Genomic DNA, 24590 nt, shown 5'->3' on the forward strand with positions numbered 1-24590 from the left:
GGAAATGTCTTATTACAGAATTGTCTAATAAAATCATGTACTCCCAGAACATTTGGTTTGATTCTCCTATCACAGCACTGGTTTGATTCTCCAATCACAAATGAGAAAACTGTGGCTTGACAAGGTTAACTGAGTTACCTAAAAACACACTATGGTTAGTATCAGACAAGAATAGAGCCTGTCCCCCAACTTCTAGTGCTCGTTTCTAATTATACTATTTGTAGAATTCCTTACATTAGAGGGTTTCCCCCTGGATTAAAACGCAATGCAGGTCATTCTAATCCTACACATGAACAAACTGTGCCAGCTGTTTGAAAGTTCCATCTAAGTACCTTTATGTATTTCATAATACCACATTGCATTAAACATGTTAAAGCAATTACGAATGGATCTTCTGCTTTTCTAAATTGTTAGGCTCTTTGAAAAGCATGGTTACAGCTAAAAATCATAAAATTGGACGTGGTATTTTTCTTTCTCACTGCCCGACTGTCTACCTATAATTTCACAATTACTTCTCTGGACATGAGGTCTCTGACAGGCAGTAAAGGAAAGTGGAAACATTGGAAGGAGTGAGGATACAATTTACAACATCAGTAACAAAATAACTGAATTTTCTTTTACAGTTTAATGTAATTTTTTCATATACATTGATTCATTTGATCCTTTAAAGACAACTGAGGAGTAGATATTAACTCTGTTTTACAAATTAAGTAACTGAGACTCATGAAGGTCCAAGAACTTGCCTAAAACCCAAGCAGTGCTCTTCTCCCCTGTGGGCCACAAGGAGAAAAATGTTTGTATTTAAACTGTGAAATGTCTAATTATGAATCTCTCAGCTTTCTTTGGTTTCTTCTAGAATTAATTAGCTGAGACATGTACTTCCAGATTACTATGGAATGGAGTCATTTCCTCACAGTGGAGTGGATTTTGGAATGTGAAAGCCAAGGACAGAAATGCTAATTTTGACACAATTAATGTTGAGTTGTTTTTCCTGTCAGTAATTAGGCACTGAATCAATTGCCTCTTAGGTCCATCACTGTTTGGTTGTTTTTAATCACAAAACATTTACGTTAATCAACATAAAGGAGGATAACTGCTTTCTTATTTGCTATCATAAGATGGCTTCTGTACATTCTTCTAAAACTGACATTAGACCATTGAGGTATAAATTAAAGAGAAGGGGAAATACAGGTATTTAAAATCAATGTGTGTTCAGGAAAAGGAAAACAAGGTATCAGTACATTTAGTGGACTGTTGTTGGGGAGTGAGAATCATGGAAATATGTGTGGATATGTTGTCTACAACTTAATGTCCTCACCAAAGCCTGTGCTGTAGGATTGCCTTAGCGGTTAAATCGCCATTTAATAAAGTTCTAATCATGCTTCAGAAACTGGGCCTTCATGGAGAGTCTAAAAGAGAAGAATCTTATATTAAATACACTCCAAAAAGGGGTGCCAAAGTAAAATGCCAGGGTGTATTCGGTTTGTACTTCCATGAAAATTCATTTAGTCATTGAATAAATATTTATTTATTTCTTATTATGTACCTTTTCGTTAAATTAGTGGAAATAATATGGAATCATTACTGGCATACTTCCTAATCTATAGTAGGATTTCAATAAAGTTTGCCTGAATGGATGGAGTAAAACAATCCTGATAGTTATAAATTTTTCCTTAACTTTTCTTAGCCAGTGGAGACATTTTTATCTATAAAATAAGTGGCGATGAAGGTTAAATCAATTTCCGAGGTCTGTGAGCCTCATTTCTTAATAATACTTATGCTCATTTTATGATCTAGAGCATACCTATGGATTAGTTGAGATTTGAGACATCATTCAAATGATTTTGAGATGCCTCTTCAAAGAGAGGCATCATTTAAACAAAGGACTTATAGTTTTAATTTTCATAGAAAATTATCTTAGTTACATAACGTATACATGCCAGCAAAGACAATTTTTTTGTGGCTATGTGGAACAAACGATAACATTTTTTTTAGTAATAAAATGTGCTTCTTTGTCAGATATCGTTGTATCCCATACTATATTGTATTTGTTTTATATATTTGTTCATGACTTTTTGATGCATCTCACAATGAAACATAGTACAATTATACTTAATTTAATCACAGCTTTAACATGTTGGAAAATAAAAGTTCTTAATGTCCCACATTAAGCCTCTCTTCAATATCTCTTATATTCATCAATCCCTTTCACAGATACATTCAAGTAAATAAGGTCTTAAGCAGCCTTGGAAAACCATTAATCTTGAAGGTGGGCTCATAATGTACATTTAAGTATGATCTAAGTATGTAGGAGACAAGCTTGGAAAAAGAGAGTGATTCATGATACATTGTTAAATTCTCATCTCTGAAAATAGATTAGAAATCCTTCTCTGGATAATTTATGGATCAAATGAAATATTATCAGGCACATAGTACACACTCAATAAATGTTTGTTAGATAAATTAATTATTATATAAGAGAAAATATAAACTTTTACAGTGCTTAAATAAAATGGTTTAAGGATAAACTTGATACCTGAATTTAGTAAACAACTCAAAAAAAGTAATTTAAAAATATTGATGTCTTTAATTCACTAATTTATGTGCATATAAGATTATCACATTAGATCTCAAAATCATAAATTTGTTTCTCTTATTCCATATCTCAAATACAGAATTTTTGGTTAATTTCATTTCTCTGACATTATTACAATGACAATATATTTTTTTTCCTTAACTCCTATTTTGTTTGGTATTAAGAAATATATGTTGGACCCCAAAGGTACTATGTATTCTTTTATAAGACTGTTCAGGTCAAAATATATTTGCTTTTTCTATATAAATAAAGTAATCCCACTAATAGTGAAAATAGTGAAAGTTGTCGGGTGACATTCACAGTATATAAAGAAAATGTACATTATATTATTTTCTGCTATTTCTCAATGTCTTTGGGAAGGTCAGGTCAGTGTTAAAAATTTTTAGCAAGAGGTAGTAGGTATAATGACTACAAACGTGAAAACAGGTGCTAGATTTCTTGAGTTTATAATCTAGCTAATAAACTGTATGATCTTTCACAAACCATGTAATTTTTCCATGTTCCAGTTGCTTCTTCTGTAAGATGGGGATAATAATAGTACCTTTATCAAAGGGGTATTGTGGAGATTGGATGAGTTCAGAAATGTAAAAGTATGAACTTTAAATGGTACCTGGCAAATATTAGTAGAATTAAATTGTGATTCATACCCATGTTTTTAAAAGACAGGTATATGTTCTAAGGGTAAAGAAATTACAGCTGTAAGGAAAGATTTCAAAGCAATTACTTTTAAGAATTGAAATATAAGTCCCCAACCTCAGGTCTTAGTCTCTAGGTGTAAAGAACAAAATGCTTTCCAAGGCAATACATATAGTACTTGTGTCTAATTATACAAATCAGGACCTGAGGTTAAAGCTGGTGACGGCAGAGCTTACTACTCCAAGCCTAATGCTAGATCAATATTCAGGTAATAAAACAGCCACATACCACTATTTTAAACTTTACTGTTAGATCATTGAGTGATTGTAATTAGTCTTTTTAGAGCTGTAAAGATGTAATTTATATTTGGACATAGAACACATTTTTCCCATTAAACCTAACATATATGTTAGATCTGTTCTCTCTTCCCTATTAATTACCATTGCTATTTGGAGGACTCAATTTGAGCTTTTTGTGTTCTTTAATGTTAACGAAAATTATTAGAATTCTAGAAATTCACAGTAGGAGCATATTCTATGGTGGAAGTAAACAAGGATCTTTTAACTTGGGGATTTTTCTTTCATCATGTTAACTACACTATGAGAACTGTGTAAACAGTTCTGTTCAAATCATCATCCATGCATGCATTAATTTGGTACATTGAGGGTACCCAGTATGTCAGGTCCTGCCTAATATAAGGCCCTGGGGATAGAGAAGTGAAAGAGACAATTTCCCTGTTCCCAAGGGTCTTTTAATTGAATAAGAGAGAAAGGTGAAGGAGCAACTGTCATTCCATATGACAGTTGCTATGACAGAGGCATTCATCGGGCCATCTCTGTGCAGTTAGAGAGTGATCCAAAGGAAACAGGACAGGAAAGCATCTGGAGCTTGAAATGTGCCCAATTCCTGATATTTTATATTAGAAGTCATTCACTAGGGAAAACAGAAGTGAAGATGAAAGCAGACCACATCCAAGATATAATTAAAGTTTCTTGAGATATTACCAAAAAATTAAAATAACATTGGAGAAAACTGCACAGGAAAGAACATTCAAGACCTTGGAACACCATAAAATTAAGAACATGATTTGAAAGTGCCTGCCACCCCTTCGCTCTTAGTGCCATCAAACCCCTTGTACACATGGCTATCTCTCACTTCTGTCCTTTAAATTGGCATTTCCACTGAAGCCTGGGGCTGCTTTTTCCTGAAAAGCACCAGACTAGTGCCAGATGGCAATGGTGAAATGTACCAAAGTGGCAGCAGGGTGTAGTGGGATTCAAGCTTCCAGGAATTTAACAGATCAAGTTCCAATTGCTGTAAGCCAGACATGCTGTTTACCTTATCTGGAGCAGGGTCTTCTTGTTAAAATGTATCTTAAAATTCCCAGGTAGGTTGTGAGTATTAAATTAGATAATTTATGGGGAAATGTCTAAATTAAAAGTCAGTATATGTTCTTTTCTTTTTATGTAAGAGGAGGTGTTCAATAAATTCTTTCAGTAACAAAGTGAAACGACCTCTAGAAAGGGTAGATATTAGATTTGCACAAAAGAAGCAATTTTCACGTTTGAGTGATAGGAAGTCCTCGGAGAAACTGTTTAATAAGAGTATTTAAGAGTTAAGAGCAAGGGAGACTTTTTTCGAACCACGCACACCCTCTGCAAGCCCTCTTCCCATTTGGGCATTGCAACCATTGTGGCAATGTTGAGAGGGAAACCGTTTTGAGACCCGTGAGCAAAGCAGTTTAGAGCATGTTTCCTGGACTTAGGCACCTGGGTAGGAATCTGGATGCTCCCACTCACCAACTCACTGGCCAATTTATGTGACCTATCTCTGTCTCAGTTTTCTCATGTGTAAATTACGATACCAATAGACGGTTTATAAGGTGTAGATTGAATGCAGCAATCTATTATATAACTTAGCACTGTCTCTGGCACCTAAGTCCTCAACACTTTCTATGTATTATTAAGAAATTGTCCATGTTTTCTGTTTATTTAATAGTAATGTCCTGATTTCTTTCAATTAAATTCAGCAAATATTTTCTGGACACCCAAAATTTTCAAAGCACTGTGCGAATTACAAAGGCCTCACTTTGCAGTATCAGATGTTAATGGAAGGGCTGGTAATATACAGATAACTACAATTCAAGGCAGACCAACAGGTCTTACAATAAAGATATATATGGAGTCCATGAGGCAGAATCTTCGGTTCTGAATGGAGAGCATGGGGAAGGTTTCAGGGAGAAAAAATTATGTGATCTTACCTTTTATGAGGACAGTTTTTATGGGAAACAAATGTGAAAATGTAATGTAAAGCAGAGACTAGAACATGTCTGTTTGGAACATCAGTGTAATGGGAACATAGGTGTTCATGGGTTGAAAGAGTGGAGAGTAGGTAAAGAGCAAAATTAAACAAGAAAGGCAGATTGAGGCTATAATACAAAAGATCGTGCATAATGCAAAAGGTCATTCTAGGAAATCTGTACTTTATTTTGTAATTAGTGGGGCATTATTAAAGGCATGATTAGATGTGAATTCTAGAAAAACTAGCCTGGAAGCATTGTGGAAGATGAAACAAATTGTAGAGAGAATAGTGGTAAAAAATCTAGTACATTATATATGGTAGTGAGACTGTCAAAGAAATGTGAGGAATGTTTTTTACTTCATGACAGCACATGGAGAATTCTAGAACTAAATGGCAATGTAAAAAGCCCCTTATTTCACTGATGACAAGTAAGACCCAGGAAGGTTAAGTGACTTGCTCCAAATCCCAGAAGCTAGTGGAATAAATGAGGGAAGAAACTGGGTTTTGCTGGTTCTGAGGCCAGCATTGATTTCCCTCAATTACACTGCCCTGTTTTAATTGGTATCTATGCATGTCATATAAGCCACGTCCATTCTATTTGTGAAAACTAGATTTTTAGACCTTGAATAATGTAATAGACTCATTCTGACCTACTCTTAATGACCCTACAAGTGTTAGTGTGCTTTTTATAATCTATATAGTTAACCTAAATGTGCTACAATTATGGTGAAGTAGTTTTATAAACCACAAAGCCCTATACTATATTATTAGTTATTATTATTGTCAATGTTTAAAGGAAACATTTATCTGTATTAGCTACAAGGCACAAATGCTAAGGAATGTCATTAAAGATTGTACTGTAGGAAATGGAAAATTCTATCATCACTGTGTGTGTTGACCTATGACAACATGCTTATCAGCCACAAGCTTTAATAAAATTACTTTGATCTGTTAATATTTCTTCCTGTTTTAATTTCATTTGAATATAATGTATTTATGTTTTAAAGTTCACATTTTATATGACTTGGGGACACTTATCAGAATTTATTCCAAGTCTCCCATTTAAAATTTGTTATTAATATAAAAAACATTCTTTTTCTCTTAGGTTATCTCTTGCATATGAGTAGTATGAAGATACACAATTATATTCTTTGGTTCTTGTGACAGTAGTCATATCAAAACCAAGTTAATTTAACTTTGAAGTTCCTGTGCAAGTGTTGTTCTTCAAAAGTAAAGATGATATTATTTAAATCATCATACATCAATGATGTTATTTAAGTCATCATGTATCAACCTGCAGCCTTGGACTCTCTTTAGCCCAAGATCGGCATCTTACTCTCTTTTTGACATTTTGATAACTGAAAGGCATCTCAGTTTTCCTATTTCCAAAACAAAACCTTAGATTCCTCCTACTTAAGCTTCTCCCAGCCTTCCCCATCCCAGTAAATAACACCCCCAGCCCAAATGCTCAAGCCCCAAATCCCTGAAATCAACCCTTACTGGTTTTTCTTCAATATCCAACTCATCAAGAAGTCTGGTCTTTTTCTCTCTAAGGTTATATCCAGAATCTGGAAATTTCTCTACATCCTAGTAAAACCTGCCATCATCTCTTGCCTGGATTACTGCAAGTGCCAAGCATCCACTAGCAGGTGAACTCCACGAGTGCAGGGAGTTTTCTCTATCTTGTTTACCTTTATATTCTTCACCCTTAGGGCAGTGCCTAGCACATACCAGGCACTAGATAAGTATTTGTTGGGTTTTGAAGAACGTTCTAATTTTTACCCTGCTTCTATCTTTGACCCATCACAATCATTCTCAACCCAACTGCCAGAGTGATCTTTGTAAAATATATTTCAAGTCTTACTGCACCTCTGCTTCAACTCTCCAGAGTTACTTCCAAACGTACTTTGAATGAATGAAACACTAATTCTGCCATGGCCTTCAATTCTCTGCCATGGCCTTCAATTCTCTGCAAAGTCTGGTCCCAAATCCATCTCTCTAACTTCATCTTATATCACTGCTCCCTTTTTTTATTTTCAAATGACATGTCACTTTAAATTTTTTATTTATTTATTTACTTTTGGCTGTGTTGGGTCTTCGTTTCTGTGCGAGGGCTTTCTCTAGTTGCGGCGAGCGGGGGCCACTCTTCATCGCGGTGCGTGGGCCTCTCACTGTTGCAGCCTCTCTTGTTGTGGAGCACAAGCTCCAGACGCGCAGGCTCAGTAGTTGTGGCTCACGGGCCCAGGTGCTCCGCGGCATGTGGGATCTTCCCCGACCAGGGCTCGAACCCGTGTCCCCTGCATTGGCAGGCAGATTCTCAACCACTGCACCACCAGGGAAGCCCGATCACTGTTCCCTTTTGACTATGCCTCTTACCTGGTTTTTATATGGTTAGTTCATTCTTGCCCACTCAAGTGTTTCTTTAAATGATTCCTATTAAGTAAGCCTTCATTGATCTAAAATAGCAATCCAGGCACTCAATTACCACAGCCCCCTGTTTTATCATCTTTATTATATATGTTCTTTCTCGTATTATAATTTTTAATTTTTTATCTGTCTTCTTCAGCAAGAATGAAATCTTCATCAGAATAAGGACTTGGAGTTTTATCATAGCTGTATTCCCAGGATGTAGAACAACTCCTAGAACTAGTAGGTTTCAATATATATTTGTTGATTGAATAAGTAAATGAACTATAAATATCATATATGGTAATTGACCCTCTGTGACTATGATCCTACCAGTTTATGAGTATCTCAGAGCACTCTGAATTTACCATGGTTATGAAAAAGGAAAAGAATGGAATTGACATGTCTATAGGCTAAGAGCAAGTGAACTACCTGAATGAGAAGTAAAAGTTTGTTATTATCAAGATGCTAAAAGCAAGTAAGCTATATGACTTAGATAAAATGTCATGATAGAGTCCATAAAATGTTTCACTAACATTGACATATACCTTATATTTGTCTTTTTCAAACTGGCATCAGAAAAATCAATATTATCTAGCAAATGCCGTCTTTTGAAACACATTTCATTTGCCCTGTTTTCTAAAACTGTTATACTTTTCTCTTTAAAAATTGCTCTATTATTTTTACTCACAAGTTCCTTAGCAGAAGACAATTATAAGAATAAATCTTTTCTTTTTGAAAACTGTTTTCCTAATCTTCAGATAATTTCCCTTCTCTGTATTGCTGCATAAAAGTAGCATTGTTCACACTTTTTTCTTGGCTACAACATAACTAGAGAATAAAATTCCTAATGCCTGATTATATAGAGCTTTTAAAATCTCTTTTTAAATCTCATTTTAAATGCAATCAAAAGATGATTTTATTACATATATATCAATTCTATATCTATGCCAAAGCTAGCACACACCGTCTGTTAAATTTCTTACATTCAAAAGAAGGTTGTCGTGGAGTACCTCAAAAGATAAAAGATACCTTTGAAAGACAAGGATGTTCGAAGCAAACGTTGTCATTTAATCCATCACACTGACCAGTAGTAAAATACAGTATAGGAAAACAATGTCTAAAATTACTTTTTCCTCAAATATTAAAAACATTTTGTTCAAATCCCTCTTTCTTAAAAACCAAAATTGATGTAAAAGACAAAGGATAAAAGATACTTTTTTTAAAAAGTCAGAGAAACAAATATCAAAAGGGAAGAAAAATATGATTCTTATTTTGAAGACAGAAGAAGGCCTTGAAACATGTTTCAATAGAACTATAAAAAATATTAATATATGGATAGAAAAATACATGGATAAAAAACTGGAGAAATTGGCAGTTTCAAGAAGGCTGATGTCTGAAAGGACTGAAATACATAATATTAATGAAGGACATATTTTCTTTCATATATTAATTTATTATATGTATGCATATATATTTGAAAGACACTATGACGTATATTACTAGTTTAAATATTAAAACGAGTAAGCTTAGGTCTCTATCTTAAGGACATTTTCGTTTGAGAAGCAAAAGCTATAACTAATCTATACCAGATAACTATAATAAAGAACAGTGTATAGAAATTTCATAAAAAGAAGTACTGGGGAATTAAGAAAGAGGAAATTACTCTCAAAAAGGATCACCAAGTATGGCAAGTGAAAAAGGTGACATTTGATGAGTATATTATTGTTAATAGTTATAACAGCAACAATAAAACTAACATTTACAAACTAGTCTTCACTCCAGGTATTGTTGAATATGACTTGTAATACTTCATTTAATCCTTTAAACTGCCTGTGATGATGGGTACTAGCAATGTACCTGTTTCATAGATAAGAAAACAGGTTTAAGAAAACCATTTCCAAGGTCGCACTGGTAGTGAACAGAAGAGCTTATTTTCAAAGAACCTCCTAGGTGACTTGGAAACCATATGGCCCCACTGGATTCACTACAGTATGTAAAATTCTGAGTGTCTCTTCCCACTTACACACACACACACACACACACACACACACACACGGAATAGCACATTAATTCCATGGCTATGTAATATCTTCACTGGCACATTTGAGCAGATTCTGAATTAATTGACAAAATTCAATGGTGAAGAATGCCCTTAATAGGGAAGATTTACTTAATTTTTACATTTACCAAATTGATAAAGTTTTGTTCACCTTTCTATAGAAGACATCAAACTCACTTTACTAGGGCATGAACATTTAAAAATGAGGTAATCAGTTGTTATCTGGGTGATGTCTTATGTAGAAGACCTAAAATATGAACTAATGGCATCGAGGAAAGAATGTAGATCATCAAATCTGGTTAAATATTTAACATTCAAATTAAAGGAGAGAAATTTAATTTAAACTTATTGAAACCATATTTTCAAGATAAAGTTTATGCTAAGTGATACATATTTTTAACTACAGATTCACAAATAGAAACTCTTCATTAAACAGAACTGTAGGCTACACTGTACCCCCATTCTTTGATGCTAGTTGTATTTCATTACCCTAAAACTCTACTCCCGTTTTTGGAAAGGAAGCATAGAGTAGTGGTTAAGTAGAGGTTACAATTCGTGGCTTCAAAATCCAACCTCTGCCACTTGCTAGAGGAGACTGGCTTTATCTACCTGCAAAGTGTGGTTAATAGTAGCACTTACGTCGTAATAGAAAGTTTTTAGTTAAATGGGTTAATATCAATGAATAAAATTAATTAAAATTTCTAAAACAGAAAATTGTCTGGCACATTAAGTGCTATTTCAAGTATTTCTTAAATTAAAACTAAAATATATTTAAGTGGATTTAAATGGAAAATATGAATTGTTCACATGAACCATGAAGTATTGATTTATTGGTCAAGACTGGAAGCTACTATTCCTTACAGGAGAGGGAAGTGGTGAGGAGGAATGACCAGATATTCAGAGTGGTCAAATGATAATGGATTCTAATAAGAAAAATGTAAGTGTTTTGACATGCTTTTTGCTCTCTTTATTGGAAAGCATCCGTCTGAAAAACAAAGTGCCAGATTAATCTTCATACATTATTAATTTTTCCAATAAACCTAATTCTCACCTCAAAAAATCCTCTTGGGAATAGAAGACATAATGCTGCCTTGTAAATTTGTTTATTTTTTAAACCAAATGAACAGAAATCATGGATGGTCAATAATATTTTTAACAAAATTTGCTCTGTTTTGTTGAATAAATATTGTATCCTCCACAAGCAACAAAGCCTTAAACTAGGTAATTTTTTTGGTGTTACAGAAATCTGCATCTTCAGATTCTGAAAGGACTAGCATCAACAATATATTTGCAGTATTTTTTCTCTAGCCGAGAGCAGGTGTCTCACTAAGTTTATGATCCTTGATGACCAAGCCCGTGTCTTGTTTGCCATATTATAGTAAGGACCCACATAGTACCTGGCACATTGTAGGTTGAAGGAATGAATAACTGAATCCATAAAACAAAGTCTAAAAAGTAAATTGTGCCTAGTTTAGGTTTAGCAGACAAACTAGAGGATGTCCAGTGAAATTAGAATTTCAGATAAACAACAAATAATTTTTAGCATAAGTATCTCCCAAATATTGCATGGAGCACACTAACACTAAAAATGATTTATTACTTACCTGAAATTCTAATCTTACTGAGTGACCTATATTTTCATTAGCTAAATCTGGTAAATCTTGTCTAGCTATGGTAATGAATTAATATTTACTTGTTTATTCAGTTAGTCATTTATCAACAAGTATTATTGCTTCATTAAATTGTTAAATGATGTATTGCATGCCTACCATGCGCCAGGAACAATGCTATGCCTTGGGGATCCAACAATAAATAACACTGGCAGACTCTTATTTCATGGAGCATGTATTTCAGTGAGAGACGGGGGGAGAAGAAAAATAAATAAGTGAAGTATTCAATTGACAAGGCAATTTCAGTTATGAAGAAATCAAGCAAGATGATAAGGGTTTAGAGGGAAAGATGGATCAATGACTACCTTGGATGGTACAGGAAGTCATCATTAAAGGATGAGGAGAGGCCAGTCAGACATAGAGCTGGGGAAGAGCACAAAAGGAAGAAGAAACAGCAAATGCAAAAACCCCTAGGTAGAAATGAATTTGACTGTTACAGAAAAAGAGTGAAGACCATAGGACTATATCAAACTAAAAAGCTTCTGCACAGCAAAGGAAACCATCAAAAAATGAAAAGTTAGCCTACCAAATGGGACAAAATACTATAAATCATATACCTTATAAGGGGTTAATGTCCAAAGTATTTATAAGGAACTCATACAACTTAATAGCAAAACAACCAAAACACACACAAAAAAAACAAACAACAAAAAAACAAGCAACTTGATTATAAAATGGGCAGAGGCTCTTAATAGACAATTTTCAAAAGAACACATATGGATGGCCAATAGGTATATGAAAAGATGCTCAACGTCAGTAACTATGAAGAAATGTAAATTAAAACCACAATGAGATATCACCTCACACCTGTTAGAAGGGCTATTGTCAAAAAGACAAGAAATAACAAGTGTTGACAAGGATGTGGTGAAAAGAGAACCACTGTGCACTGTTTGGGAATGTCAATTGCTGCAACCATTATGGAAAACAGTATGAAGGTTCCTAAAAATATTAAAAATAGGACTACCATATGATCCAGCAATTCCACTTCTGGGTATTTATCTGAAGAAAACTAAAACACCAACTGGAAAAGATATATGCCCCCACTATGTTCTCTATAGTATTGTTTACAGTAGCCAAGACATGGATGCAACCTAAATGTCCATCAATGGATGAATAGGTAAGGAAATATGGTACATATATACAATGGAATATTATCCAGCCCTCAAAAAGAAGGAAATATTGCCATTTAGGACAACATGGATGGACTTTTAGAGCATTATGCTAAGTGAAATAAGGCAGCCAGAGAAAGATAAATACTGGATGATCTCATTTATATGTGGAATCTAAAACAACAGCAATAAAAAACCGAATTCATAGCTACAGAGAAAAGATTGGTGGTTGCCAGAGGTGGGGAATGGGCAGTGGGGAAAATCGGTTAAAGGGGTCAAAAGTTACAGACGTTCAGTTATAAGACATATCAGTCCTGGGGATGATTAATGTACAGTATGGGGACTATAGGTAATAATACTGTATTTATATTTGAAAGTTGCTAAGAGAGTGATCTTAAAAGTATTCATCATAAGAAAAAATATTGTAACTATGTGTAGTGATGGATGTTGACTAAACTAATTGTGGTGATCATTTTGCAATATATACAAATATTGAATCATTATGTTGTACACCTGAAACTAATATAATGTTTTAGGTTGATAGATGTCAATTATTTCTCAATTAAAACAAAAGTGAAGTCCCATTGGATTGTAGTGGGTAGGGAGCTGGGGAATAGTATAAATATGGTTTAAAAAGATGTAAGAAACTGAAGCAAGAGCCAGATCATGCAGAAACTTGCATTCCATGGTGTGACATTTGGATTTTATTCAAGTAGAATGGGAACCACTGGAGTAGTTAAAATGGGGAGTGTTATGACCTAAAACATTTTCAGAATATTTGGAATGCTGGGTAGAAAATGGATAGATGGGGAGGGGAGGGTGAGCATGAAAATGGAACAGCATTTAGGAGATGATCCAAGAGCAAAGGGGAGGCATGACATGGGTTCAGAGCAGGCTGGTGACAGAGGTGGATGAATTGGAGCTTTATTTTGAAGGCAGAAGCAATAGTAAGTATGAATGATTTTAATTCTGAGATCAGAGAGGAGCAGTGAAAGGGAGAAATACATGTTTCTTATTTCAAGATGTACTGATTCTATGTATGACGTGTGTATAAGAATAAATTGATCTCCTATGTCCTTCATTCTCAGTTGCCTATATTGGCATCATCGGTGGTTAGCCTGTATTTCCTGGAACTCACAGATGTCTTCAAACCTGTGCACTCTGGATTCAGCTGCTATGACCGGAGTCTTAGCATGCCATACATTGAACCCACACAAGAGGCAATTCCATTCCTCATGCTGCTTAGCTTGGCTTTCGCCGGACCTGCAATTACGGTAAGAATTGCCCCCAAATTGTGTTTGTCAGCCCCAGAAGACGAAGAATGACCACATTTATGTAATAAATGGGTTAAAAGTAAACCAAACAAATTCTGATATGTTTCCTCATTAACGTATTTTTCATGTGTTCATGTCATATCTGAAGTCTGGGAAACTGTGGGGAAGAAACAATTCTATAGCAAACAGACTTTCTTCTCAGAAGTGCATGTTGCTCTCACTTTTTACCAGGTTAGCACTTTTTATTGATTCTGAGCACTGGGCATCCACAACTGTACAGTGAAGAGGGCACAACTCACATTCCTGCCCCCTGCCCCCCGCACAAAATAAAATACTTTAGATTCAGAACAAGCACTTGCATTTTAAAATATATGACATAAAGAAATGCCCTAACCTACTGAAATTGAATTAGAAACATAATTGTTTTTAGTTTTTGTGTTATTGTGAATAACACACTTTTCAATAAATTCATTAATAAATAACACTGGCCTAGTTTTTACACCATCTCTTATACCCCCAGACTCTACCTAAAGGACAAGAAACATGTTTCAGCGTTAATATTTATTTCTAACAGTAGGAAATCTTACTTTACTTTTATCATGCTTATGAATGACAGAGGAAGTGGTTATTAAATAAAGAGCTTATTCTGGTTCAGTACAGCAGCAGTTTTAGAAAAGTCTCTGCATAGACCTATACTTTTATATAGCTATGGAGAAGCCACCGCAATGAGAAGCCGGCACACCACAGAGAAGAGTAGCCCCCGCTCGCAGCAACTAGAGAAAGCTCGCGAGCAGCAATGAAGATCTAACGCAGCCAAAAATAAATAAATAAATTTATTTTAAAAAATTTCCCTATATTAAATAATCATAACATGCTATCTACACTATAAATAAATTATATAAAATATTCTCAGAAGATAAAACTGGAACTTAATTTTCCCTAGAACTTTATCATACTTAAAAGATCTCAAAATACTTTGTAAATAAATGAGTTATTTGAGCTTCAATAACTCTGAGGTGATTGGAACTATTAACGATGTACTTGGAAGTAGCTGAGACTCAGACTAATAAAAACATATTTAAAGTGCATTATTGCTCAGAATAACAGCATTTGCTGGTCATTCCTCTAAATGACTTATAAGAAGTCTACATCATCCAGTCATTTGACAAGAGCAGAAAGAATATATGCTTTAAATCTAGTAGACCAGAAAGCATTTCTCCTAGTTGGAATGTAATACAGAAATTTATTGTAATTGATATGGTATTTGAAATAAAATACATAAGATACTGTACAAATGCTCATGATTCTGCTGAAAAGACTATGCTGATATTTAATCATTTAAATAATTTGCTTTTTATATACCCAGAAGTCTTTCTTCCCTAGGGTGTTTTACTAAGTGGCTAGGAAAGCAAGTCTAACTGTGGCTCTCCCTGCCAGCATCGTTGATCTCACATTGATCCTTTTGCTGACACTGTTACATGTCCTGGAGACAATGACCTTGGCCTCATCATTGTGTTCCTTCTTCTCTGACTCCCTCATTTCCAGGAATAAATTCTCAGTATGCAATTAAGGATGCTTTCTGGGAGATTCTGGGTCAACGCTTTCTTTCTTGAGCCTTGAGAAGTGAAAGAAACGAATGCCAACTCCTTCCACAAAGACTGCCTGAATTCCTGGGTCTCTACAGGGCCTCCATAGCTGCTGCAATGGCTCTTAATGGCACAGGAAGCAAACTAGGGAAATATTTACAGCACAGCATCCCTAATTTTCCCCATATCATTCAGGATATTCCAGGATGTCAGTCATTCTTTTCGTCCACACTGGCTTCATGGATTTTGAGTAAACAACTTGATGGTAAAACAAATCCTGACTTTATGGGCATCAGATACTGTCTTCCACACCTTTCTCTCTAAACATATATCATATATTTTCTAAATTTCTTTCTAATTTCATTTTCCTCTGTTTTTAAGGCCTTTCCCTGAAACACTGGTCCTATTGTGTCTGTAGTCATTCTGTTCTAGAACCATAATTCTGTCTCTAATCTTACTACATACGTTTCTGCTCCAACTCCTTTCCCCCCTCTTCCTGAAAGTGGAAATAACAGACTCTAATCCCTGGCTTTCAAGGATGCCACTTTCTTTTTATCTTTATGGCAGAGTATTAATCTGTTCCAAAATGGAGTGGTGGGGGAAGCAGAGAGGCAGGCTGAATTCTTCCTTTGGAAATGGCTTTCAGAGCTCATTTGCGTGAGCAGAGGCACTTCCTATTTTCACCCATTCACATGAAGAGAAGACAAAGCAAAACAAAAGACCACACATGGGTAATATTCTTTAAAAGGACGTTTATATGAACAAAAGGGAGATCAACTGATTTTTTATACAGGCATTTACATATCATTTAATGTTTGTTTCTCAGTTTCTTTTTTTATGCTTTGAAGGGTGTTTTAAAAATACCTTGTCTTCGTGATGTTGTACAAGAAACTGAAAAATTCCTTGCGTCTCTGTGAAATACATATTCTTATTTCTCTGAAATAGTCCTTAAATTGGAAAATTTCACCCTTAATATTAACTTTTCATTTACTTTTAAGTGATAATGAAACAAGCATTTTGTTTAGTCCTTTGGAGATTGTTTCTCAGGGAAAATAGCACAGAATATCTAGGCTTATCATAAATCTTCATGAAGTCTACATGAATAGAAAAAATGTATATGTTCTCTTCCCTGGAAGTAAAATTTTATTGCATATGATTAAAGGATAAGTATATCTAATTTTATAGAAGAATTGTATTGAAATTTGATTATAGTTTCTAGAAGGTAACCTAAGCTTTAGGAGACTATACGATCTCCTTTAGGTGGCTATTCCAAGGGCAGTATCCACGTAATAATAAGCAATATATTTCCTCTCTACATCTCCCCTGAAGCTGAGTCACTTCAGAATCTCTTCCAAAAATCTGTCCATGATATTTGACATGCAAAAAAAAAATGGTAGTATTCTTTCTTTTCAGGCTTGTATACAGCATAAACAGAATATTGTGAGAAGATGCTTGTCATAGACTGTTTTATATTTACAAATGACAAGATCAACAAATAATTTTCTTGTCAACACCTAATCCCTGAAACTAAATTGCATCACAACAGTGTGCCATTCAGAACTGGGAAACAAGCAGGAGCATTTGGAAATACATCAGGAAGCAGCTACCCTTTCCCTGAAGATAATTCTGTCTTTAAAGCAAATTAAGGTACTTCCCTGGCGGTCCAGTGGTTGGGACTCGGTGCTTCCAATGCCAGGGGTGCTGGTTCAATCCCTGGTCGGGGAACTAGGATCCCACATGCCACGTGGCACAGACAAAAGATTAAAAAAAATAACTGCAAATTAAATCATTTTGAAAATTCATACAATGACATGTAGGTCAAGGTTAAATGAATAGTAGCGTGAGGAGAAAATTAATGTGCTCCATAGAGAGAGGCAAAGTTGGGTGAAGTCAAAATACTGACAAGAAACCTCTATCCATAATCAAGCCAAAGAGTATGAAAGCGCTCTCCTGACATATGAGTTTTGAGCATATTAAACGACTAAATTAAAACTCCTGAAGTCTCAAGATCCCTTGAGATAATAACTGTGGTGTTGTATAAGAAACGTTTCCATAATGGCACTGAACAAATAAATTCTTCTATAATTTAGCATTCATGGATAAGATGTGAATCACTATTTACATGTATGATTACAAAGAAAGAAACAAAATTATTCACAGAATTATTATTGAAGAAGTGAAGATGAAATCAATCTCAATGCATTTCAGAACACATTTCAGAAATGAGTGGTTAATTTTTTTGAAATGATGAATTTGAGATAACCATGATAATATTCTACATGCATGGTGGGTCATGTCACGTCTTTCTGTGCAGAATAACCTGTTGTGTTTCTATGTCTAACAAAGTGATAATGTAGTATTGATATTTTTCAAGATGTATAAATAATTAATTTAGTATTCAATGATTTGAAAAAAATTCTTGATTATTTCTATTTGATTGTTCATAAAGGAGTTTATCATGTATGCCACAAGATTTTCACACATGTATGGTGACTGGTAGTTTCATTAGGAAAATTATTTTTATACAAATAAAGGTTCTTTATAATTGTACACATACCATATTGCCTATGGTACTAAATATAGCAGATTGAACATTTGAAGCATAAGGTCATAGACTTACAGTCATTAGTTTAAAAAAAGATAATTTTAAGTACTTTATAAAATAAGTGTTAAGTTGGTATTGAGAACTGGGAAGTTTCCCTTGGAAAATGTGTTTCAGCTAATAATCATGGTGATAATCTTTAAAATGACATGATCACATACCTAAGGGACTGCCATTCCCTACTTTTCTCAGTTCCACATTTTTACCCATATCAACTCTAATTTCACAGTAATCTCTTTGGCACAGTAACCCCAAATATTTAAGATTTTTTGCATAAATAAAACTCATAATCTCAAATCTTGCTTTTCTTATACAGAATAGCTACCAGCCCAAATGCCCAAGGTAATTAGCCAATGAGAATCCCACAGCGAAGGTAACAAAAGCAAATCCCACAATGCCAGGCAGTTTGCTAGATAGTGAGGATAAAAGGTAAAAAAGAAATAAATGGTCTTCCCTCAGAGGGTCATAGTCAAGTGAGAAATAATCAAATGAATAATCAAAGTGCACTAATCAAGCTATGCTAGAGGGAAGGACAAGATACAAAGGGAGCCACATGGAAGGGGACATAATTCAATTTAGGGTATAGTAAAGAATTTCAGGGAAAAGTTCCTGAAGGAAATGATGCCTAAATATATTGAGTTTCTTCACTGATGGCCTATGTCCTAGAATCCTACAGCAAGTGCCCTGTTCCTTATCTTAAGTATGGTCCTCTGTTCACTGTAAACACATTTTCTAAATATTTCATACCTAAGACATATTACTCAGTATGAGTGGATAACTCTTCAGAAATTAGCCACATCAATTCCATTTCAATTGCCCTGGAGGGTTTTCACCCAGAAGTTCCTGCTTACCTAGATTCTCTTATAATCTACATTCTCCAATAAGATAGTTACTAGACACATGTGGTTATTTCATTTTAAATCTAATTGATTTACATTTTAAATAATTAACTAAGTACAATGAAATGAAATTAAAAATTCAGCTCCTCAATTGCAGTAGCTAAATTTCAAGTGCTCAGTAGTCAGTAGTGCTGTTTCAAGTGCTCAGTAGTGGTTTACCATATCGGACAATGCAGAAAATATGTCCATCATCACAGAAAGTTTACTGGACAGCTCTGCTTTAGGAAGCACGTTTCTTCCCTCATGTTTGCTTTTCATGGGTTGGTCCTTCTGCTCAATCCCAAATTATTTTATCGAAACAATATGCTAATAAAATGTTCCTGATTCTAACTCTGTTACTTATTTGATTCTCCCCTCAGGCACCTTGTCTTCATGGTTTCAAGAATGAAATGTCAAGATTCTAAGAGTTAGAGCAGAATCAGTCACTATGTGATTAATCAGTTAGGTGTCACTAGGTATTGCTGGGCACAGGGTCACAGTCTGGGTGCTGCAACCACGTTAAAATGCCAGGATGCTGTCACACCCTTGACCAGTATGTAGGAGCACAGAAGATCCAGCAGTGCTCTTTACAGTGCCCTGATTGCTTACTTCTCACTGCTTCCTGAAATACTCAGGAGACATTACTCACATCTCTAAAGGTCTTACGAAAAATACATCTTGACTTTATTGAAAATATGGCATGTTAAGAGATAACTTATACTTCATTTGTACCCGTTAAATCCAATTTGAACACCCTCTTGTCTTTGCAGATTATGGTAGGGGAAGGAATTCTCTACTGTTGCCTGTCCAAAAGAAGGAATGGAATTGGCCTGGAGCCCAATATTAATGCCGGAGGCTGCAACTTCAACTCTTTCCTTAGAAGAGCCGTCAGATTCGTTGGTGGGTGTGGGAAACCACAAAGAAAGGAAATGTTTTCCAAATAGAAATGTTATATTTAATGACAGATATTAAGTCCTTAAATCTATAATTTAGATGTATAATGTCAAATACATGATGAATTTTACATTATTAAAAAAAATCCCATTAAAACACCCAAATTTGAGTTTTGTATCTAAAATGTGTTATTTACAGTTATAACCTCTGTTTGAGAGCCAACATGCCATGCATTTCAGTATATTTTTGTCTTAGCTCTGGTAGAAGCATGAATTTACTTTAAAATAGTTCCTGGATCTGTGTTCATTTTTTAAAATGGAGAATAAATGTCAGCAGGTCAGTATGAATGGATAACCCTTCGGAAACTACTTTAGCCACATCAGTGATTCCATTTCAATTGTCCTGGAGTGTTTTCATCGAGAAGTTACCGCCCATGAAAATGTCACCATAGAGTACGGCATCAAGGCTATTTTTTCCTTGGCTATATCGTCTAACTATACCTCCTATTTTTTGAGACCTACAGGAAATCATTGGGCCTGCATCAGAATCAAGCCAGATCTAAGCCTTCATCTCTTCTGAATAGCATGTGACTACCTTAATATTGTTTGAGTCACAGACCTTTTTTTTTTAACTGAGTTGAAAAGTCAAGCCAAAGTACATCACCCCAATGTAAATGCTTTAATTGATTCCCCGTAAATCAGTAAAAAGTTATTTCTACCTTTAATGTCTCAGCTGAAAGGAACCGGTAGCTTCATTTAATACCTAGTAGATAATTAAATACAATCACCTCTCCCGCTAGAGGAAAACATCTGGTCTAAATCATGCCCTAGACTCTGCCCCACTATGAAAGGCACATCTTTGCCACACAAGGACTGTACAGCAAGAATAATCCCCTTACCAGGGTCATAAACTAAGACAAAGAAGTAAAACTTCAGGACATATAGCTGATCTCAGGAAAAGCTTTCCGACTGTAACAAAATGCTGTGGCAAAGGGGCACATAACCTCTCTGAAAAGCCTCATGATGGTGAGGATGGGACATCCTTTCCTAGAGAAGCGTGCCCCAGAGTCAGCAACGCCCACCCCCTGGGGGGCCTAGAGATTCTCATTCTCCAAAGGTAAAAATGAGTGGGTTTCCTCACTTATCCATACTCCTCTCCAAGATCTTGCATGCTGCTAGGAATTAGAATGTATAAGTAAAAGTCCAGTGTCATGAATCCGGGTGAGTGGGTGGAGAAATAATTGGGAGAGTGGTTTTTAGGTGACAATAAGCAGAGAAGGAAAATGCAAAAAGAGGTAACATACAGGCCAACCATCTTGGTCTAGAGGAATCCACTGATGAGTTACCCAGGTGCCTGTCACAGTGATTTCTATGAGCAAATCATAGATCAGAATCCAGGCTATCAAGTCAGAGTGACTCCAGGGTGTCTAGACAACGTAGAGGGAGAAGGTGAGTTCAGATCATGTGTAGTGAGCAGAGCTAGATTCCCAAGGATAAAGCCAGGCAAGGGACTTGAAGCAGGAATGGAGTTCGAGTGTCCAAGCCTGCATCAGGGTTTGTGAGTTTATGGTTTCATACTGGGCCCAGGAGATAAAAGAAAGATAGAATTTCAACCAGGATATTTAAGAATATCATCTCCGAATTCCAAACATGAAGGAAGCCTCCCTACAGCTCTGTACTTGTATGATTATTGTTTCCATGACAAGGTTGGCCTGCCCTTTCCTCTGTTTTAATTAGAATTCCTGGTATGATGACCATTTTTGGCAACTGTGGCTGCAGATAGGGACTACTGGGGAGAGAGAGCCCTGGAAGCTCAAACGTGCTAAGCAATTTACAACGATTTTGAATTTTGCTTCATTCCCCGTATTTAATTCTTCTCAAATCACACAGTTGTCACCTTAACATTTTCCAAGTGTCTGTCAAGTAATCTATGGTTCATGATATTAAGAACTGGCCCAATTGAACCCAACTGACAAAAATACCTCAAATGACTACTTTGGAAATACTCATTGCCCTTATTTTGGATTTCAGTATCTGTTTGAAAGTTTAGGCATTTTCTTTACTATCTTCCTGAAATGAACTCAGAGAAGATGATCACAACAGATGTGAAGATTGTCATGTTAATGTGTAATAAGCATGGCTGATGATGGCACATCAGCATTAAGCACTAGCTTGGTAACAGTTTCTTTCCTTTTGCTTATAGGTGTTCATGTGTTTGGACTCTGCTCTACAGCTCTCATCACAGATATCATCCAGCTGTCCACAGGCTACCAGGCACCATACTTTCTGACTGTGTGCAAGCCAAACTATACCTCTCTGAATGTGTCTTGCAAAGAGAATTCCTACATTGTAGAAGATATTTGCTCAGGATCTGATCTTACAGTTATCAACAGCGGCAGGTTAGAAACAGAGATCATGAAAATTTCCATGTCAGTGTTTTCATTGTTCATTAATAGCTTGGAGTATCATCGCAGGCATACATTTTCAATCATAATGATTTTGGTTTTATTTTTCTCTTCAATTCAGTGATCTCTTTAGGGATAATACCATAGAAACCCACTAGTGGTTCATTCTGAATCCTTCTGTCTGTCTCCAAATTTCAGCCTCACATTCATGCCACTCATCTTCATATCACCAGACCCCAATCATGTTCTGTGATTTACCCTGTACTACTTATGGTTTTAGGTTATCACAATTGGTTTATTTTAGATATTTATAGTCAGTCATGGCTTAGAGTCAGTATGTGTCATGTAGTGACTTAAGTGGAAGGCTAAAATATCTATGATATTTCCAGCTTCATTATATATTTTATTAAAAAAAAGAAATCATATGAATTTTCCTTTTGGTAGTATTTTAAAAGAAATAGCATCTAGGATTGCATATGTCTTCTTTGAGTAAACTCAGAAAATCTGTACAGCTTCTGACCTTGCATTTCAGAAAATAAAAACTGAAAAACCCAAGAAACTACCAAGACATTAAATTGTTTTCAATCAATAAAGTAAAAAAAAAAAAAACTTATATGGAAAGAGAAGTCCAAAAGAAATAAATTACAGAAGGATGAAGGGCAACAAAAAAAGATATAAGAATTGTATTTTTCACTCACTGAGTTCCCAAAGATTGAGTCAAAAATAAGTTAAGTACACTTGAAGAATCAGAGACTTATATTATGTAATTATATGTATTCACATTCTTACGATCCGTTCAATTCAATAATTTTGAACCTACATTTAAGACCTATGCTCTCTATTCTTTCTCAATTCTTTTACATTTTCTTGTCTGTGTTGAATGGTAGTCCTTTTTATTGAGTACCAAATAATTAGGAGGACATTAATAAAACGGCATTTTATTTTTTCCATTTTTTATCCATTAAAAGAAATCTCTATTCTCCATCTGTCTGTCCTTTACAGTGTCTCTCTCACTATCCTCTGTTCTACCTCTCCCACCTTGCTTCTTATTTCACTAAATAATATACTCTGTGATTTTGGAGATAATGATTATTTTAAAGTGGGATAGATAGAGAAACATTTTGTTAAAATTAGACTTTTTCGATGCTCTCTAGAGTGTAAAAAAACACATCTAGACCTGCCGCTGTGAGAAAATAATTTTGTCTTTTAAATTTGTATGTAAATGAAACCATATATTTAAGAGCATAGAAAAAGTTTAAAATCTTAGGTTTTATAAACCTTTAAGCTGACATAATTATAATACCAATAAACAATTATAATGCTTTCCATTCCATTTCTACTTTCAACCATCATTCCAATGGTATAAAGAAGTGATCCCTAACAAAGCTAACACTTTACATTGGAAAGTGCATCACTACTTTACTTTAATAGTAATGGTGATTAGCAGTGTTTATTTTATCACTCAGATCTTTCTCCAGAAAACTAAACAGAAATTAAAGTTATTGCTTATTATCTTGAGGCTTTTAAGTTGAACACTGTAACCACCCAGTGTTCTTGAGATGATTGTTAGCAGTATTTCAGAAACAGAAGGCATAATTTGACTCTTTTCCTTTGGCAGAAAATCATTCCCTTCACAACATGCGACCCTTGCTGCCTTTGCAGCTGTGTACATTTCGGTAAGTAACTGGGTCTTTTTTGTCAAACTGCGTCCTAGAGAAAATCAGAGAAATGAGTGTTGTCTCCAATGACTAATTAGATTATATAGCTGTGTAATAGCAGAACAGTAAACTTTAGTACAGCAGTCCTTCAATACAATGGCATCAGAAATAGAAACTGGATACTACTATAAAGAGTAAGATAATTTTTTGACACAGTCATAATGTTTATTTAGCCTCATACCTCTTTAATGTAATAGTATACTTCATGGGAGGATATTGTAAACTACATGAATGTTATAAATTGAAAGAATTGTGTTAAGTACACACACACACACACACACACACACACACACACACCCCACACATTTTTGTTTCGGTTTTTTTGTAACAGTGAGTTCTAAGTCAGTGTTGATAAATGCTATACAATGAATTGTCACCATATCTGATTAATAGTCCACTAGATCTTATGTGAAAAAAATGGATTGAAATTACGTGACAAATAACATGGAGACTA

At 35.0% G+C, this 24590-nt stretch overlaps 1 protein-coding gene and 1 long non-coding RNA gene across 3 annotated transcripts in view; one reads left to right on the top strand and one right to left on the bottom strand.

Moving 5' to 3' along the window:
* LOC132434459 (uncharacterized) overlaps window positions 1-24590 on the bottom strand; it is a 191560-nt gene that overhangs the window by 62653 nt on the left and 104317 nt on the right. The gene's annotated exons all lie outside the window — the stretch shown is intronic.
* The window catches only part of PLPPR4 (phospholipid phosphatase related 4), a 38467-nt gene that overhangs the window by 5989 nt on the left and 7888 nt on the right, over window positions 1-24590 (top strand). For both annotated transcript variants that reach the window (XM_060026129.1, XM_060026121.1), the window contains exons 2-5: window positions 13869-14054; window positions 19891-20020; window positions 22217-22412; window positions 24037-24094. In XM_060026129.1, coding sequence (XP_059882112.1) covers window positions 13869-14054; window positions 19891-20020; window positions 22217-22412; window positions 24037-24094 — 570 coding nt within the window. The remainder of the gene's footprint in view (window positions 1-13868; window positions 14055-19890; window positions 20021-22216; window positions 22413-24036; window positions 24095-24590) is intronic.

This window comes from Delphinus delphis, chromosome 1 (genome assembly GCF_949987515.2).
Source record: "Delphinus delphis chromosome 1, mDelDel1.2, whole genome shotgun sequence".
Taxonomy (NCBI): domain Eukaryota; kingdom Metazoa; phylum Chordata; class Mammalia; order Artiodactyla; family Delphinidae; genus Delphinus; species Delphinus delphis.